Genomic DNA, 18,466 nt, shown 5'->3' with positions numbered 1-18,466 from the left:
CCCAGCAATCCCATTACTGGGTATATACTCAAAGGATTATAAATCATTCTACTATAAAAACACATGCACACATATATTTACTGCAGCACTATTTATAGTAGCAAAGACTTAGAATCAATCCAAATGCCCATCAATGATAGACTGGGTGAAGAAAATGTGGCACACATACACTGTGGAATACTATACAGTCATAAAAAAGGATGAGTTCATGTCCTTTGCAGAGACATGGATGAAGCTGGAAACCATCATCCTCAGCAAACTAACACAAGAACAGAAAACCAAGTACTGCCTGTTTTAACTCGTAAGTGGGAGTTGAACAATGAGAACACATGGACACAGGGAGGGGAACATCATACATCGGGCCTGTTGGGGGGTCAGAGGAGAGCGGAGGGAGAGCATTAGGACAAATATGTAATGCATGCAGGTCTTAAAACCTAGATGATGGGTTGATAGGGGCAGCAAGCCACCATGGCACATGTATACCTATGTAACCAACCTGCACATTCAGCACGTGTATCCCAGAACTTAAAGTAGAAAAAAAATTATATAATCTGCAAACAGGACCCATTTGACTTTCTTCTTTCCAATTTGGATGCCTTTCATTTCTTTCTCTTGCCTAATTGCTCTGGCTAGGACTTCAGGAGAGGTTGAATAATAGTGGTGAAAGTGGGCACCCTTGTCTTGGTCCAGTTCTTAGAGGAAAGACTTTCAGCTTTCCCCCACTCAGGATAAATGTCAGCTGTTTGTTTATCATATGTGACCTTTATTGTGTTGACGTACATTCCTTCTGTATCCAGTGTGTTCAAAGTTTTTATTATGAAGGGATGTCGGATCTTATCAAATGCTTTTTAATGCATCTACTGTGATGATCATGTGATTTTGGTCTTTCGTTCAGTTGATATGACTCATTACATGTACTGATTAGCATGTATTTAATCATAGGTTCAGTTCTGCAAGGAACTGATGAGCCACTTTCCACAGTGGCTGGACCATTTAATTTTCACACCTGCAGTGTATGAGACTCCCAATTCCTCTGCATCATCAACAACACTTTTTACTTTCTGTTTTTGAAATATGACCATCCTAGTAGGTGTGAAGTGGTATCTCACTGTGGTTTGTTTGCATTTCCCTAATGACTAATGGTTCTGAAACATCTCTTCATGTGCTTGTTGTATACTGTACACCTTCTGTGTAGAAATACCTATGCCAGCACTCTATTTTCTAACTGGCCTTTTGTTGTTCTCGATGTTGTTGAAGATATTCTTTGTATATTCTGGTGGATAGAATAGATCCTTATTGGATATATAATTTGCAATGTTTTTCCAGTTTTGCAGGCCATTTTTCACTCTGTTGATAGTGTCTTTTGGTGCACAAAAATGTTAAATTTTGGTAAAGTCTCATTGATTCATCTTTTTTCTCTTGTTGCTTATGCTGTTAGTGCTATATTTAAAAAGTGATTGTCAAGTCCAAGGCTGTGAAGATTTACCCCCATGTTTGATAATTTTAGCTGTAATTTTAATTCGTTTTAACTTTGTGTTTAGTCTAAGGGTCCAGTTTCATCATTTTTCTTGTAAATATCCCATTTTCCTAACACCATGTGTGGAAGGGGCCATTCTTTTCCAGTTGAATGATATTGGCAGCCTTGATAAAAGTCAATTGATCATGTAGATGGATTTTTTTCTTGTCTTTCCATTCTATTCCATGCACCTGTGTATCTATTCTCATGCCAATACCAGATAGATTTCATTGTTGTAGCTTTTAATAAATTCTGAAACTGAGAAGAGTGAGATCTACAACTTTGTACTTTAAAAAAAAAATTGCTATTCTATGTAATTTGCAATTCCACATGAATTTTCCATTTCTTAAAAAAAGGCACTGAATTTTTTTTTTTTTTTTATGGAATCTTGCTCTGTTGCCCAGGCTGGAGTGCAATGGAGCAATCTCGTCTCACCACAACCTCTGCCTCCAGGTTCAAGCGATTCTCCTGCCTCAGCCTCCTGAGTAGCTGGGATTACAGGAGTGCACCACCACGCCTGGCTAATTTTTGTATTTTTAGTAGAGATGGGGTTTCACCATATTGGCCAGGCTGGTCTCGAACTCCTGACCTCATGATCCGCCCGCCTTGGCCTCCCAAAGTGCTGGGATTACAGGCGTGAGCCACTGTGCCCGGCCTAAAAAATGTGTTTTTCAGAATTAGCAGAATTGAAATTTTAATGAGGGTTACACAGATTCTGATGATTTCGTAAAAAATACTGGCATCCATACAATATTAAACCTTCCAGTTTATGATCCTCAGATGACTTTTCACTTATTTAGGTCTTTGAAAATTTCTTTGACCAATATTTTAAATTGTCAGCGTATAAGTATTGCACTTTTTTTGGTTAAATGGATTTCTCTGTGTATTTTTCTTTTAGGTACTATTATGAGTTGAATTGTCCCCCAAAAAGATATGTTGAAATTCTCAGCCTGGTTACCTATAAACATGAACATGTTTGGAGAAGGGTCTTTGCAGACACGTTCAAGTTAATTTAAGAAGATGAGATCGTAATCAATTAGAATAAGCCCTCATCTTATTTGATACTATTGTTTGAAGATGAGAAGATACCCAGAGAGAAGTATACCAGGTGAAGACAGAAGCCCACAGGAGGAAGCCTTGTGAAGAGGGAGGTAGAAATTGGCATTGTGCTGCCTCAAGCCAAGGAATGTCTGACCACCAGAAGGTAGGAAGAACCATTTAAGAACTCTTCCATAGAATCTGTTGATATTGTCATTTTGTATTGGATTTTGTTTGTTTGTTTGTTTGTTTTTGATGGAGTCTCGCTCTGTCGCCCAGGCTGAAGTCTGGTGGCACAATCTCAGCTTATTGCAGCCTCCACCTCCTGGGTTCAAGTGATTCTCCTGCCTCAGCCTCCTGAGTAGCTGGGACTACAGGCAAGTGCCACCACACTCGGCTGATTTTTGTATTTTTAGTAGAGATGGAGTTTTACCATGTTGGCCAGGCTGGTCTCAAACTCCTGACTTCAAGTGATCCACCTACCTTGGCCTCCCAAAGTGCTGGGATTACAGGCATGAGCCACCGCGCCCGGCCTAAAAAATGTGTTTTTCAGAATTAGCACGCCATTGGGTTGTGACTTAAAATGCCAGTGTGATGATTCCACGTGGTGATATTTCAGGAGAAACTACACAGATAGCATCTGAAAAGGAGGGAAGGGCTCGCAGGGTCCACACAGGAGGTGAGGGCGTCATGGTGCATTTATCTTTTCCTGGTGGGACTCTGATCTCCCATTGAATTAGTTCCTAAACCAGGTGTGGAACTCTGAACGGAAGACATGAAGACCCAATAAAGTGCACCAGGAAGTGTCGCAATGAGAAATGAAGAGGACTGTGTGACATGCCATGGACCAGAGCACGCAGGTGTGCAGAGGTGTGGACCCAAGACTGCCGTGTGGGATGGAGCCTCACGTCTAATGTCTAAGGATGGGAAAAGAAGCAGATCCAACCAAGGAAAGTCAACATTAATGGAGAGGAAAGGTATCACATTTTAATGGCTCTCCATGGATCACCCCAGAAAATGTCCCTGCACTCAAACATTGATTCCTTCCTCTAGAAACGACCCGCAGAGAGTCCAGATAGCATCGGCCCTAGATTTTCTTCCAGAACCTCCTGGGATCGTCAGATCTGTTCCCGAGGCTTCACGACTCCGAAAGGTACATTATCCTCTCTGTTGTTCATCTCCCGGCTGCCTCTTGGGAAGCTTCTCCAGCTGCGCCGAGCCTCAAATAACAGAATCCCGAGGACCACCAGGATCAAGCCAGCCACGCCCATGCGGATGAGATTCTCCACTGTGTAATCCTGGGGGTGCGAGGCTGGGGATGGTGGGCAAAGAAGTCACAGAGGTCAGGGTGGATCAGAATCAGCCTGGGATCCCTGGATGTCCACCCAGGTCACCCACCTCCCCTTCACAGGACCCTCTGTGCCAGCCCCATAACTGAGAGCATCTCCTCACACATCAGTCTCAGAGTTAGACTCGTTTTGTGATGGGCTGAGGTTATCAGCAGCTCCTGAGAACCAAAACAGAGAGAAAGAGACCTGAGCCAGCCTCTCACCTGGGCTCTGCATTTTTTTTTATTACTTAATATCTTATGATGTGACTTTTACAGAATTTGTAAAAAACACTCTTTCTCCGCTGTAGCAGGCTTCCTTCCAGTCTCCCCACTGAATGATTTCAGTTTTCCTGTGTTCTATGGATTTCGACATTGCTTCTGAGTCATCTGGGAGAGTTTTCCTGCACCCTGAGAGCTCAGGATCTGCAAGGAAAGTATCCCCAGTACAGGGTCACTGAGCTCTGGGTGCTGTCTGTGCAGCCTGGGACACAGGAGCACATAAGCCAATTCACCCCGAGATGAGAGTTTCACGGATCCACCAGCGAAGGACCCAGGCTCTGTGGATGAGGGGTTGGTCCTCAGGGCCTCCTGAATGTCAGGAGCACAAAGGGGTAAAAGTCTGGGGCTGCCTCCTCTTCATGCCCTCAACCACTTCACCTGGAGTTTCACCTTCCATTTAATCTCTAGGTAGCTAATTATTCATATAGGCAGCAACAGGTAGAATGTGATACACACACAGAAAAACACAAACAGAAATATATATCTATTTTGTATATACAGTGGGCCATAAAAACTATCTTTGCTTTCTTGAAGTGTAGGTTCATCTGAGGAGACAAACAGCAAACATAGAAACACAGCAGTGGAAATTTACTAGTCATAGGGGTAGTTTTATGAATGGGTAGAGAACTACATTTATGTGTGAATATTTATTATCTGTATAGATATATAGATAACTAGGTATTAATGTCACATAAGATATTGGTGTGACCACATACACGTGTATATGCAGACAGAGTGAAAGACAGAAGGAATTCAGCTGCACAGTGTAGGTTGGTTAATTACTTGACGTAGATGAGAAGCAGGCAGGTCTGGGCTGAGCTGTGTCATCAGTGAAGGTCACACTTGGAGGTGACACTGAAGCTGATTCCTCAATAGCAAAAAGAGCCAGGAAGGAGGCGCGTGGAGACCCAGACAGGGAGCATCAGAGGCTCCAGAAAGAGCAGGTCCCAGAAAGGTCTCAGCCTGTTTTTCAGAGAGGAATGACCGCTTGTCTGTGGGGTGGAGGGGAAGGCAGAGGAGGAGGAGAGCTGAGCTTCGGGGCTTTGGTGGATTGAGAACAGGCCAGGATGAACTGCCCAGGAAAGGGCGGCCCCAGCATGTCTCTGTCTCTGTCTCTGTCCATCTCTCCCTCCCTCTGAGATCTGGAAAGTGCTGTCGGGTTTCAGGGAGTAGTGCCAGTCACCTGACTTTTTCTGAAAAGATAAGCCCTACCCCCTCCACAGCAAACGTCCAGAACAAGGGAAGTCCACATTTGTACCTGACATTTACCAAACCTCAGGGAGCGTGTGAGATCAGGGCTGTTACAAAACTGGGTGGGAATAAAAAATAGGTGATGCTGCAAATGTGCTTTCACCAGCTTGGACAGAAAGGCCAGTACGAGATTAAAAACCCAAATAAAAAATGTGGTCAGCGGAGCAGAAGAGGAGCTGTGCACAGTCCCTGAGCTGCTGCGGGAGCAGGTGCGGGTCCCTGTGAGGCTCAGGTGTGCGCTGAGTGCTGGGGAGGCTGCCAGGGGAGACAAGGTGAGGGTCAGGTGGCACCTGAATTCTTCTCCCTCCAGGAGGGCGTCTGCTGGGGGTTGGGACCCAGAGCTCTGATTCTGAGGTGGAGACATGAGGAGAGGAGCGGGTGGGGCCTCCGTCTTCCACCTTCAGTCTAATCTTATCTCCTCCAAGGTTCACCCCTCTGTCTTCCCAGCCCTCCCTGCTCTTTACCCTATTGACACTTCAAGGGTGGGAGGTCCCTGTCTATTTCCACCCTCCCATGGGCTGGACCCTCCCCTGCGGATCCTTTCCCTTCACTCCCCTCTTTTCTTAGTGTCCAGAGCTCTCCTGGGGGCAGGGCTTGAGCTGAGCCTTTGAGCTCAGAGAGGACAGGGTCAGGGCCCTCACCTGAGACCACGAGCTCCAGGGGGTTACTGGGGTGAGTCAGCAGGTAGGGGTTGGAGCTGCGTGAGCCGTAGCACTTGTAGGTCCCCGCATGGGCTGAGGTCACAGGACTCATGGGGAATTCAGCCTGGTACTGCTGAGCTCGGTGCTTTGATCTCAGACGCAGCAGGGGATATGCTGCCCCCTCCTTGGCCAGAAGGAAAATGTCCATCCACTCTTGTGATTGACACAGCAGGGTCACCTTCTCTCCTGAGACCACCGTGGGCCACAACTGCACCGAGAGGGAGGGTCTGCCAGGGATCTGTCCTGGAGAGAAGAAGGATGGGTGAGGGGCTCCCACCTTGTTCTGAGCTGATACCTCCCTAGGCCTCTCTCTGGGACCCTCAGTCTCTGTCTCTGTTTTTTCTGAGTGTCCTCCTCCCTGCACATCCACTGTCTCTGTCTATCTCTCCTTCCCCTCCATCCCGGCCGTCACCACCTGGGTTCCCCGGCAGGGCCTGTGCAGAGCCTGGATCCCTGATTGAACCCGCTGGGCTCCTCACCTGCGATCAGGATGTCCAGGGGGTCACTGGGGGCCGACCACTCGGAGGAGAGGTTGTGTGCACCGTAGCATCTGTACTGGCCCCCATGGGAGCCCCTCACAGGGCCCAGGGTGAAGTTGGCCTGGGAGAGCCCAGCCTGGGGCTGCCAGCCAGGGCGCTGGAGAAACATACGTTGCCCCACCTTGTGCAGGGTGAATCTGTCATAGCCCACATCAGAGCGACACTGGAGGGTCAGATTCTCTCCACGGGCCACAACAGGGCCCTGCAGGGTCAGGAGGGAGGGATTCCTAGACACGTCTGGAGGGAAAGAGTGCTGGGACTCAGAGGGCTGGTTCCTCCCACGCCCGTTCCATCTCCCATCCTGGCCCTGCAGGTCTCAGGGTCTCTCACACTCTGAGTCTCTGACCCCAGGGCCTCCTTCTCACCTTGGAGTCATTTCAGAGGATTGGGGTCTCCCTAGCCCTGGCCACTGTGCCTGATCTTTCCCCCTCTCCCTGAGAGCCAGGACCTCACAGCAAACACACCGGTGCCTTCCGGAGTCCTCCCCTTCCAGGTGAGGGTGGCTGAGGCCTCCTCCTCCCATGCCAGAGCCTCCCCATGGGGTCTCCCTCACGCCTGCAGCCCGTCCATCCACACATCACTCTGGGTCCTTTCCAGAGTCAGTCACCAGCCAGACTCCCCGCAGCCTGTCAGCTGCCCCGAAAGTGTGTTAGAGAAGCCGTGGTCCCTCACCTGAGGCCAGAATCTCCAGGAGGTCACTGGGGTGGGACCACACCTGGGAGGTGTTCCTGTAGTATCCATAGCATCTGAACATCCACCTGTGGCTGGGGGTCACGGGGCCCACAGGGAACAGGGCCTGGAACCACCCACTGTGGAGCTGCTGTGAGTCCCGGATCCGGGGGAGCCTGTGTTCTCCTTCCTCAATCAGAACAAAATGCTGATATCCCTCGGGTGAGCCACATCGGAGGGTCACGTTCCCTCCTGAGGCCACCACAGGGCTGGGCAGGGCTGAGAGGGTGGGTTTGCTGTAGGCTCCTAGGAGAGAAGGAGGCACTGTGTACATGGTCTCCCACCTCCCACATCATCCCCAGGGCTGGGCTGTGAGAGGGAGACACCCCTGAGAGCCGACCCCTTTCCTGAGGGCAGAGCCTGGGGCTGGGACCCCTGAGTGTCCTCTCACCTGTCACCACCAGCTCCAGGGGGTCGCTGTGCTCTGACCAGCCTTCAGGGCTGTGATAGTAACAGCGAAATCTCCCTGCATAGTGCTCTGTCATGGATGGGATGGAGAATCTGGCCTTGTTCTTGGGCTCCAATGGGTTCATTCTGTCCCAGGGCTCTGTGCTTCCCTCTTTATCCAGTCGGTACTCCTGGGCCTCCAGGGTTCCCTGACACCAGATGGTCACGGGGCTCCCCCGGATGATCACAGAGCCTGGCTCAGCCCAGAGGGTGGGTTTGGGGAGGATTCCTGGAAGGAAATCAAAGCCTGGATCCCAGGACCTTCCCCACCCGTCAGATCATCCCAGCTCCCTGACCAAAACTGCTGTCTCCATCCGCAGCTGTCCAGGGTGAGGAGGAGGGACCTGGGAGAGCTGGGGACAGACTCACCTGCCTGCACATGGGTCCTGGGGCCCAGACTCAGCCCTGGAAGAGAGTTCCCTGTGAGAGATTTGCCCCTGAAGCCTAAGCAGACCCTCCCCTGCCTGGGAGCTGCCTAAAGCCCTGGGTTCTCTTGATAGGCCAGGGCCTGTGGGATTTCCTCTCTCCTCTTCAAATCTCACCAAAGCAGAGCAAGGCTGTGAGGGCGGGGGTCATGGCGTCTATGGCGTCTCCTCTGTCTCCTTTCAGCTTTGCAAATGGATGAGCCCTCGGTGCTGGCAGGACAGAGACACACAGGGTGTGGCCCCTCAGAGGCTGAGTCCTTCTTATCAGGGGGTTGTCTCATCCTCAGCCCACAGGAACAGAAACCGCCCTCCCCAGGAGCCTGGCTCTCATTTCCCCAGGGCTGAGGTGGGGGCGGGCACCAGGTTCTCTGCAGACATTTCAGAGAGAAATGGGGTCTCCTTGCCCCTGGGTCACTGTCTGCCTGATTTATCTTTATCTCACTGAGGGCCAGGACACAGCAGCAAATAGACCCGGTGCCTTCCTGAGTCAGCCCCTTTCAGGCGAGGGCGACCGTGGGCTCCTCTTCCCTCTCAGAGCCTCCCCATGGGGTCTCCCTCCCTCCTCCAGCCCGTCCATCAGCTCAGCGTTGCGGGGTCCTTACCATGGCAGTCGTCTCTCCAGCCCCGAAGATGCTTCAGGGAAGATGCAGGTCCATGCTGCAGGCAGACTCAGATCAGCAGAGACGCGCCTGACACCTGGCTGTGCAGCCCAGGCTGAGCTGCGTGTGGCAGTGAGCACAGAGGAGAAATGCAGGGAATAAAGATAATAAAACGTATGTTTTTCTGTCCCTGGAGTGTGTGTTTCTTTTCTACCAAACAATCCCTTTCTTGTCCCTTCAAGAACAATCCCTTCCTTTCTACCAAACTTCCCTTCTCTCTTTTTTTCCTTCCCTCCTTCCTTCCTTCCTTCCCTCCCTCCCTCCCTCCCTCCCTCCCTCCTTCCTTCCTTCCTTCCTTCCCTCTCTCCCTCCTTCCTTCCTTCCTTCCTTCCCTCCCTCCCTCCCTCCTTCCTTCCTTCCTTCCTTCCCACCTTCCTTCCTTCCTTCCTTCCCTCCTTCCTTCCTTCCCTCCTTCCTTCCTCCCTCCCTCCCTCCCTCCTTCCTTCCTTCCTTCCTTCCCTCCTTCCTTCCTTCCCTCCTTCCCTCCTTCCCTCCTTCCTTCCTTCCTTCCTTCCCTCCTTCCCTCCTTCCCTCCTTCCTTCCCTCCTTCCCTCCTTCCTTCCTTCCTTCCTTCCCTCCTTCCTTCCTTCCCTCCTTCCTTCCTTCCCTCCTTCCTTCCTTCCCTCCTTCCTTCCTTCCTTCCTTCCGTCCTTCCTTCCTTCCCTCCTTCCCTCCTTCCTTCCTTCCTTCCTTCCTTCCTTCCTTCCTTCCCTCCTTCCTTCCTTCCCTCCTTCCCTCCTTCCTTCCTTCCCTCCTTCCTTCCCTCCTTCCCTCCTTCCTTCCTTCCTTCCTTCCCTCCTTCCTTCCTTCCCTCCTTCCCTCCTTCCTTCCTTCCTTCCTTCCCTCCTTCCTTCCTTCCCTCCTTCCTTCCTTCCCTCCTTCCCTCCTTCCTTCCTTCCTTCCTGAGAACAAACCTCTACGTCATTCCTGCCTCCTCAGTGCCCCTCACTTCCTGGGCCTTCCTCTGTGCCTTAATCCACGTTTGAGGTTTTTGGAGCAATTATGTGAGGTTTGAGCTCTGATTTCGGACACTGGGTTGGGAGATGACTTTTATTTAGTTCCTGATGATCATCCCCTGCCTGTGTGACCTTGGGCAGTAATATCCCATCCCTGAGCCTCAGTTTCCTCGTTTGGAGCCTGTTTTCATGAACCCCACTCATCACAGTGGCTGTGGAGGGCAGCGGTGCCCAGGACATGGGAGGGGCTCAGCCTCAGCCATGGTGAATTTCCAGACCAGTTAAGACAGGAAGGTTAGGACAGGAGAGGATCCTGGTGTTGGGCTCCACTGTGGAGGAGGATTGATGCCGCCCTCAAGAGCCCACATTGGCTTTGAACACTGAGAAACCTACGTAGGATATTTCTGAATCATGTAGTCACGTTCTTACGCAGAAAAAGTTAAATAACAAATTCCTGAAATAGACAGGGTGCCGTAAGACAGATCATAGACCAGAGCCGAGGGACCACCGATGCCTGGGACCACCCAGGGCTCATTAGCCGGGGGAGATTTCCACCTCTGTGTGGCACAGAAGAGGAACCCCAGGTCCTCACAGGCACGAAGGAGTCAGGGCTCTGGGTGAGGCTGGAAACTGTGGTTCCTCCTGCCCTGTGTGTGTGGACAGGCGCTGGAATATCTCTGCTCACTGACCTGGGTCCGGGGTCCACACTGGATCATCTCCCTTGTTTGTGTGAAACAGAATCACTGTAACGTGGTCAGATATGGGTGTCTGTCCCACGTGTGAGTGTGAGGTTCACACTAGACCCTCCCGTGCTGGGCAAGACCCTAAGCAGGTGACATGTTTGGAGGAGTAGAGGTCATGCAGCAGGGGCAGCCGGAACAATCCTCTCTTTTTCAGTCTGACTCCCAGGAGAGCACTAAGAACTACCTTGCAAGGACTGGTGTGTAAGAAATGAACCATTCGGGCTGGGCGCGGTGGCTCAAGCCTGTAATCCCAGCACTTCGGGAGGCCGAGACGGGCGGATCACGAGGTCAGGAGATCGAGACCATCCTGGCTAACACGGTGAAACCCCGTCTCTACTAAAAAATACAAAAAAAAAAACTAGCCGGGCGAGGTGTCAGCGCCTGTAGTCCCAGCTACTCAGGAGGCTGAGGCAGGAGAATGGTGTAAACCCGGGAGGCGGAGCTTGCAGTGAGCTGAGATCTGGCCACTGCACTTCAGCCTGGGCAACAGAGCGAGACTCCGTCTCAAAAAAAAAAAAAAAAAAAAAAGAAAAAAAAAAGAAATGAACCATTCGACAAACATGGACAGCAAACAGTAAACCCCGTAACGATGAGAAGCGCCACCAATGACAACCTATTGACTCATTAAGAGTTTAGTATGTGTTTTCAGATAGCTAGAAGAGAGGATTTTGAAGGTCTTCAACACAAAGGAACGATAAATGTTTGAAATGGCAGATACGTTAATTACCCTTATATGACCATTACACATTATATACATGTGTTGCAATATCAACTCTATGCCCTACGAATATATACAATTATTATGTGTCAATTAAAAGTTATAATAAAAAGACACACTTCATCCCAGCACTCTGGGAGGCCAAGGCAAGTGGATCACTTGAGCCCAGGAGTTCTAGCTATTTGAAAATATGCAATAAACTCAAAACCATGATGAGATGCCATCTCACGCCAGTTAGAATGATGATCATTAAAAAGTCAGGAAACAACAGGTACTGGAGAGGATGTGGAGAATTAGGAATGCTTTTACACTGTTGGTGGGAGTGTAAATTAGTTCAACCATTGTGGAAGACAGTGTGGCGATTCCTCAAGGATCTAGAACTAGAAATACCATTTGACCCAGCCATCCCATTACTGGGGATATACCCAAAAGATTATAAATCATGCTGCTATAAAGATACATGCACACATATGTATGTTTATTGCTGTACTATTCACAATACTAAAGACTTGGAACCAACCCAAATTTCCATCAATGATAGACTGGATTAGGAAAATGTGGCACATACACACCATGGAATACTATGCAGCCGTAAAAAAAGGATGAGTTTATGTCCTTTGCAGGGACATGGATGAAGTTGGAAACCATAAATCTCAGCAAACTACCACAAGCACAGGAAACCAAGCACCGCATGTTCTCACTCATAGGTGGGAATTGAACAATGAGAACACTTGGACACAGGGCAGGGAACATTACACACTGGGGCCTGTCGGGGGTGGGGGGTCTGGGGGAGAGATAGTATTAGGAGAAATACCTAATGTAAATCACGAGTTGATGGGTGCAGCACACCAACATGGCACATGCATACCTGTGTAACAAACCTGCACGTTCCACACATGTACCCTAGAACTTAAAGTCTAATAAAAAATAAAATTAAAAAAAGAAAATATACAATAAACTATTGTTAATTATAGTCACCTTACAGTGCTATAGGATACCAGAACTTATTTCCTCCATCTAGCTGTAACTCTGTATCCTTTAACCAGCCTTTCCCTTCCCCTCTCCCCACCCTTCCCAGCCTCTAGTTACCACAACTCTACTCTCTGCATCTGAGATCGACTGTTTTAACTCCCCCAGATGAGTAAGAACATGCTTTGTCTTTCTATGCTTGGCTTATCTCACTTAATAGAATGTCCTCCAGGCTCATCCACATTGCCACAAAGGACAGGATTTCATTCTTTTTAATGACTGGATAATATTCCATTGTGTAGATGTCCCACATTTTCCTTATCCACTTATCTGGACACGGACACTTAGGTTGCTTCCAAATCTTGGTTATTGTGAATAGTGCTGCAATAAACACGGGGGTGAAGCTATCCTTCCAATATACTGATTTCCTTTCCTTTCGATCTATACCCAGAACTGGGATGGCTGGGTTGTAGGGTGGTTCTCTTTTTAGTTTTATGAGGAACCTATGTACTGTTTCCTGTAATGACCACACTCCTCGCTCCCTTCAACAGTGCACAAGAGTCCCCTTTTCTCTGCGTCCTTAGCCACCACTGGTTATTTTTTGTCTTTTTGCTTTATCCTAAGCGGTGATAAGGAAGTGCTGGGAAGGGAAGGGTGGAGTCCCTTTAAATCATACAGAAGAGGGAAGGGAAGTGCTGGTCAGAGGAGGGAGTGGTCCCTGACTAAGGCTCCACCCTCACAGGCCTAGGTGAGGACGGGCATTTCCTGTCCAAATGTTGCATTTCCCAAGACCACCCTGGGCTGCCACGCACCCATCCTGTGCCTAGAAAACACCGCCCCCCCCCCCCCCCCCCGCCCACAGACCCCAGCAGGCAGACACACAGACGGCTGCACATTGACAGGAGTACCTCGGTGGAGGAACACATGGGTGGCTGGACGTGGAGAGGAAGGCGCTGGCAGGCACTGGCACACCACCAGGCCACTGACCTGCAGAACGACAGGAGTTTGGCCAGGGCAGTGGGAGGAGAGCCTGGGCTGCTGGACAGCCTGACTCCAGGGGAAAACCATCTCCCTTCTGGCTCCTCCATCTGCTGAGAGCTTCTGCCGCTCAGTAAAACCTTGCACTCATTCTCCGAGCTCAAGTGTGATCTGATTCTGGTACACCAAGACAAGAAGCCTGGGATACAGAAAGCCCTCTGTGCTTGCGATAAGGTAGGGGGTCTGACTGAGCGGATTAACACAAGCCGTCTGTGGACGGCTGAACTAAAAGAGCACATGGTAACACACGCCCACTGGGGCTTCAGGAGCTGTAAACACTCACCCCTAGACACTGCCATGGGGTCAGAGCCTCACAGCCTGCCCGTCTCTATGCTCCCCTGGAGGTTTGAGCAGCAGGGTACTGAAGGAGCCAGTTACACTCCCATTGCACGCCCTGTGAGGGGGACAAGGGACACAAGTTAAACCAGATGAGAGGCTCTGGCCCCCTAGTTGTTCGCAGGCAATTTTCTGACTTAATCTGAGTAGGGAAACGCTTCTGACCCTGTAAGTGGGGTGGAGACACCAACACGTCCCAGCCCATGGTTGACTTGGGGCTTTCTTGACGTGGGTAAGTGTGTGCTCAAGCGCACATGCCTCTGTGAGTGTGTGCAAATGTATGCACGTGTGAGTGTGTGTATGCGTGTAGATTACTGTGTGCATGTGTGTGCATGTGTTTGTAGGTGTGATAAGTGGAGTCAGCTCTCTGCCTTCACCCAGCCACACTTTTTTCCCAGTCATCTCCCTCATTTATCTCAGATACACACACTCCTTCAGAAAACACTGGCACCCATCGGGAAGCCCCTGAGACAGCACTTTTTCTTTTTCTTTTTTTTTTAGACCTGAGTCTCGCTGTGTCACCAGACTGGAGTACAGTGGCATGATCTCGGCTCACTGCAACCTCTGCCTCGCGGGTTCAAGCGATTCTCCTGCCTCAGCCTCCTGAGTAGCTGGGATTGCAGGTGCCCGCCACCACGCCCGGCTAAGTTTTGTATTTTTAGTAGAGACAGGGTTTCACATGTTGGCCAGGCTGGTCTCTATCTGTCGACCTTGCGATCCACCCACCTCAGCCTCCCAAAGTGCTGGGATTACAGGCACGAGCCACCGCGCCTGGCCGATAGCACTTTTCACAGCTCCTGTGGCTGCATACTTAGCTGTCAGAACAGACCAAGTGTTCCCTGCTTAAGGGCTGAAAGGAAGAACAGTTTCAGAAAGGTTTGGCTTCAGAACCCAGTGGATCTGGAGCAGATGACAAGGTCTGGGAACTATGAAAGTGCTTTTAAATATGGTTAAGTCTCAGAGTTGCATTTATTAGACATGAACACTCATACAGTCCCTGAGTATTCCTGCTCTCCAAACCTTGACAACTCACGTTTTGTAAAAGGGAGATTTATAGTCTTCTAAATGAAAGATATAATTTACCTTCTTCACACTAATCCAAGAAATTGTCTCTAGACACATAGTACTGGTGAAATCAAGCACATCTGTCTCCCTGGAACCCATAAGAACGGAGAGGAAAGTGTATCGTTTTGCAATCATCACAGAACATTTTCAGAGACGCACAGCCATTGCCAAACAAAGTGCAGCAACCACCAGAGATATTTCAAATGTCCTAAGTAGCAGTTGCTACTAGACAACAGGTGTGTGAGCAGGAGCCAAGACCTGAACACACTCTAACCCCTCTTACATGGAGGAGAGCTAAGACTATGAGGTTTGGCATATTTATTCAGAGTCTTTCAGATGGGGCTATGATAGAGAAGGATGCCAGGCAGCCCTGAGTGGGAAGGTTGAGGTGGTTCTCTGTCTCAGGAACTGTCAGAAAATACCCCTGCCTCATGTTTCTTTTCCATGTTCAGTTTTGACTTTAGGGGAAATAGATCGGTATGTCTACACCATAATTTTTTTTTTGCAACAAATATTCTATATCTCTGAGAATATGGCTGTCTAATTGAAAAGAAGGTCCACTTACCAAATACAGTTTCTTGCTGGGAAAGCAACTGCCGTAGTCACAGTCTAAGCACCTCCACAAAAGGGGCATCTTAACCCTGAGATAAAGGCTTAAGACACCATGGGATCCTTTTCTTGCTAGGAAGTGATTATCATTTCATCTGTAAGTACAGTGACAGTGTTTGCATAGAGATTTGAGTTGATCTAGAAAAACATCTGTGAAATGTTCAAATTACTGAAAGCTATTAGTAGCTATTAGTTTTAGTCAACTGAGAAAGTTGGAGCAAGAAAGACAGAGATGGAAAGAAACAGAGTGAGAGAGAGACAGAGACAGGAAGAGACAGAGAAACTTAGAGAGGAAAATACATCTGGGAAGCCTAAAGTAAACTAGGTAGAAACAGCATTGCAGTCAAGGACACTGAGATCTAAGTGAGAAAAGGAAAGTAAGAATAAGGCTGGGGTTTGTTTCTTGCCAACCTTAGGGTTTTGCCTCCCCCCAAAAATATTTTTTCATTCTGAGGACCTTTCACTAAAGGCAGCCTGGAGGGGAGAAAAAAAGAGAGAATCAAGTAGAAATCATTTGCTCCAGTGTTAAAAATAACCTTGGAAGAAGTGGAGAAACTTTTATTCACTGTTTTTGTGGGTATCCATTAAGTATCTAATGTGTCAAACATGATTCTTGGTGTATAAGATGTGGCAGAAAAAAAGGCATAAAGACTGCTTAAAAAGTGCTTGTATTGGAGTGGTGGCAGGTGCCTGTAGTCCCAGCTACTTGGGAGGCTGAGGCAGGAGAATGGCGTGAACCTGGGTGGTGAAGCTTGCAGTGAGCCAAGATTGTGCCACTGCACTCCAGCCTGAGCGACAGAGAGAGACCCCGTCTCAAAAAAAAAAAAAAAAAAAAAAAAGTGCCTGTATTGGATCCATATTATAGTTGAGAAAGATGGATATTAGACAACAACAAAAATTAATAGAACATCCGATATGTTATAGGATGATACTTGCCTTGTGAGCAAAATAATGATAAAATAACAGTGGCGAGCTCCCCTGAGCAAGAATAAATTCTTCCAGCGGATTGTCTTTGGATTTTTTAGTTTCCTACAACTCTTTCCTAAGTCTCCAAGATACTCTCCTGTCCTGCAGATTGTGAACTCAGCAAGCTCCTACAATCACATGAGCCAATTCCCAGATAAATGAATAGATAAACAAATAGGTAGATAGATAGATAGATAGAAACATAGATAGATAGATACACAGAGAAATATGTAGATATACAGACAGACACATAAATAAACATTCTGCTGGTTCAATTTCTCTGGAGAACGCTTGAAAAACATCATTTTGGTCCCAGAGATGATTCCAAAGGAACAGCATTTTTAAGAATGAGTTTTCTGAATTGGATCCAAAGTTTCTGAAATCGGCTTTCTAATTCGATTTGATTTAAAAACACTAATAACTCCATTTCTAGTAGCATTGACAGTCCATAACATGATGTGGCCATAGGGATGCACCAAATGTCATCATGGGAAACTCCTAACAAACACGTAGAAGAATCTGAGTGATCATGTACATAATACCTTTGAATGTTTTTGAGAACTCATATGCATAGTGAAATTGGCTGGGTTGTCACTGGACAAAGTTGGGAAAAGAAGAGTATGAGTTAAAAGATTTGAATCTTCAGTTCAAGTGCAAACATAAATGATGTAAGCCTTCTCTATCTGCCCTAAAAGATACTCATAATTTGTAGTCACAGGGCTGAGGCTTTTGAAAAATCAAATCCAGGGCCAGGCACAGTGGCTCACGCCTGTCATCCCAGCACTTTGGGAGGCCAAGGTGGACAGATCACCTGAGGTCAGGAGTTCAAGACAGGCCTGGCTGACTTGGCGAAACCTCGACTCTACTAAAAATACAAAAATTAACCAGGTGTGGTGGCAGGTGCCTGTAATCCCAGCTACTCAAGAGGCTGAGGCAGGAGAATTGCTTAAATTCAGGAGTGAGTTGAAATCATGCCACTGCACTCCAGCCTGGGGGGGACAAGAAGAGCGAGACCCTGTCTCAAAAAAAAAAAAAAAAAAAAAGTAAAAGAAAAATCAAACCCAGAAACTCATGCTTTAAGTGGCTAAAGTACAATACAAACGGAATTCCCAGCCTCAGAGAGTATCTACTTTGAGGGCCTTGATTGGGAAGGTGTGGAATCTTGAGATTTGGAATAGATATGTGTGAAGGACCCGGATGAAGGTAAAGACAGCGAGCTCCTTAATTCTGCTCTCTGCTCCTTGACAATGGAAGTGTCCTCTCCCCCTGCATCTGAGGAGATTAACCCTGCACTGTCTGAGAAAACAATAAAGGCCTCTCTGGAGGCAGTTGCCATGCAAGACAGTGCTAGTTTTCCTCAGGATCCGCCGCCACTACCCATCTTTGCTTCTAAGCCATAGGTTCCATGTGTGATCCATGAGGAAATGTGCTACACTCCAAAGTGATTACTAAGTTTTTCTGATGTATGCACATAGAAATCTAGGGAACATGTGTGCAAATGGACATTAAGGGTGTTGGATAATGGTGAAAGGAAGATAAAGTTGAGAGAGGCCAATGTTATTAATATGGACCTACTAAGGAGAGATCCTGCATTTAATGTTGTATCTCAGTGAGCTACACATGGCTCTAACAGTTTGCCTGGTTCATTGGCTAAAACATGTAACAAAAGTTGGCCCACAGTAAGGGGGCCATATGGCACTCATAATGTACACTCCTAGAGAAATAAATAAATAGATACATAGACAGATGATAGGTATATACATAAATAAACATCTGGTTAGTTCCAGTTCTCTGAAGAACTCTTGCAAAAACAGATTTTAGTTTAAGGGATAATCGCACTCAAACCTTTTTGCACTCATAATATATATTCATAAGCAATCGAGGAAACTAAGTATCCTGTGTGACCAAGGAAGTTCCAGGATACTTCTGTCTTGGCTTCCTCTCTGCCTACCCTGGTGTAGAGTACAAAAATAATTGCCTATCTAGATAGCAACGTTCCTTGGTCCAACTAGACGTCGTCTACCTCTTGAGCTTCCCCACATCCTGTTCAATTTTGGCTCCTACTCAAGGTCTTCAAAACACCTGGCCCTGTATCTAGACACCCTTCCTATTTCCTCTATCAGGACCTAGCCGCAGGAGAGTGGCTCTTGTG

General features: G+C 48.0%; 1 protein-coding gene across 1 annotated transcript; it reads right to left on the bottom strand.

The window, feature by feature from the left end:
• Positions 1 to 3,546: 3,546 nt before the first annotated feature.
• On the bottom strand, positions 3,547 to 8,536 carry LOC104675312 (leukocyte immunoglobulin-like receptor subfamily A member 6). The gene is given in 7 exon segments (XM_030913742.1): positions 3,547 to 3,866; positions 6,056 to 6,358; positions 6,595 to 6,891; positions 7,327 to 7,629; positions 7,775 to 8,059; positions 8,373 to 8,476; positions 8,478 to 8,536. Coding segments are annotated over 7 exon segments (1,545 nt in total). The 3' UTR covers positions 3,547 to 3,672.
• Positions 8,537 to 18,466: the final 9,930 nt, after the last annotated feature.

The sequence above is a fragment of the Rhinopithecus roxellana genome, chromosome 12 (assembly GCF_007565055.1).
Source record: "Rhinopithecus roxellana isolate Shanxi Qingling chromosome 12, ASM756505v1, whole genome shotgun sequence".
Lineage (NCBI taxonomy): Eukaryota > Metazoa > Chordata > Mammalia > Primates > Cercopithecidae > Rhinopithecus > Rhinopithecus roxellana.
This window is presented reverse-complemented; position numbering and strand designations above follow the sequence as displayed.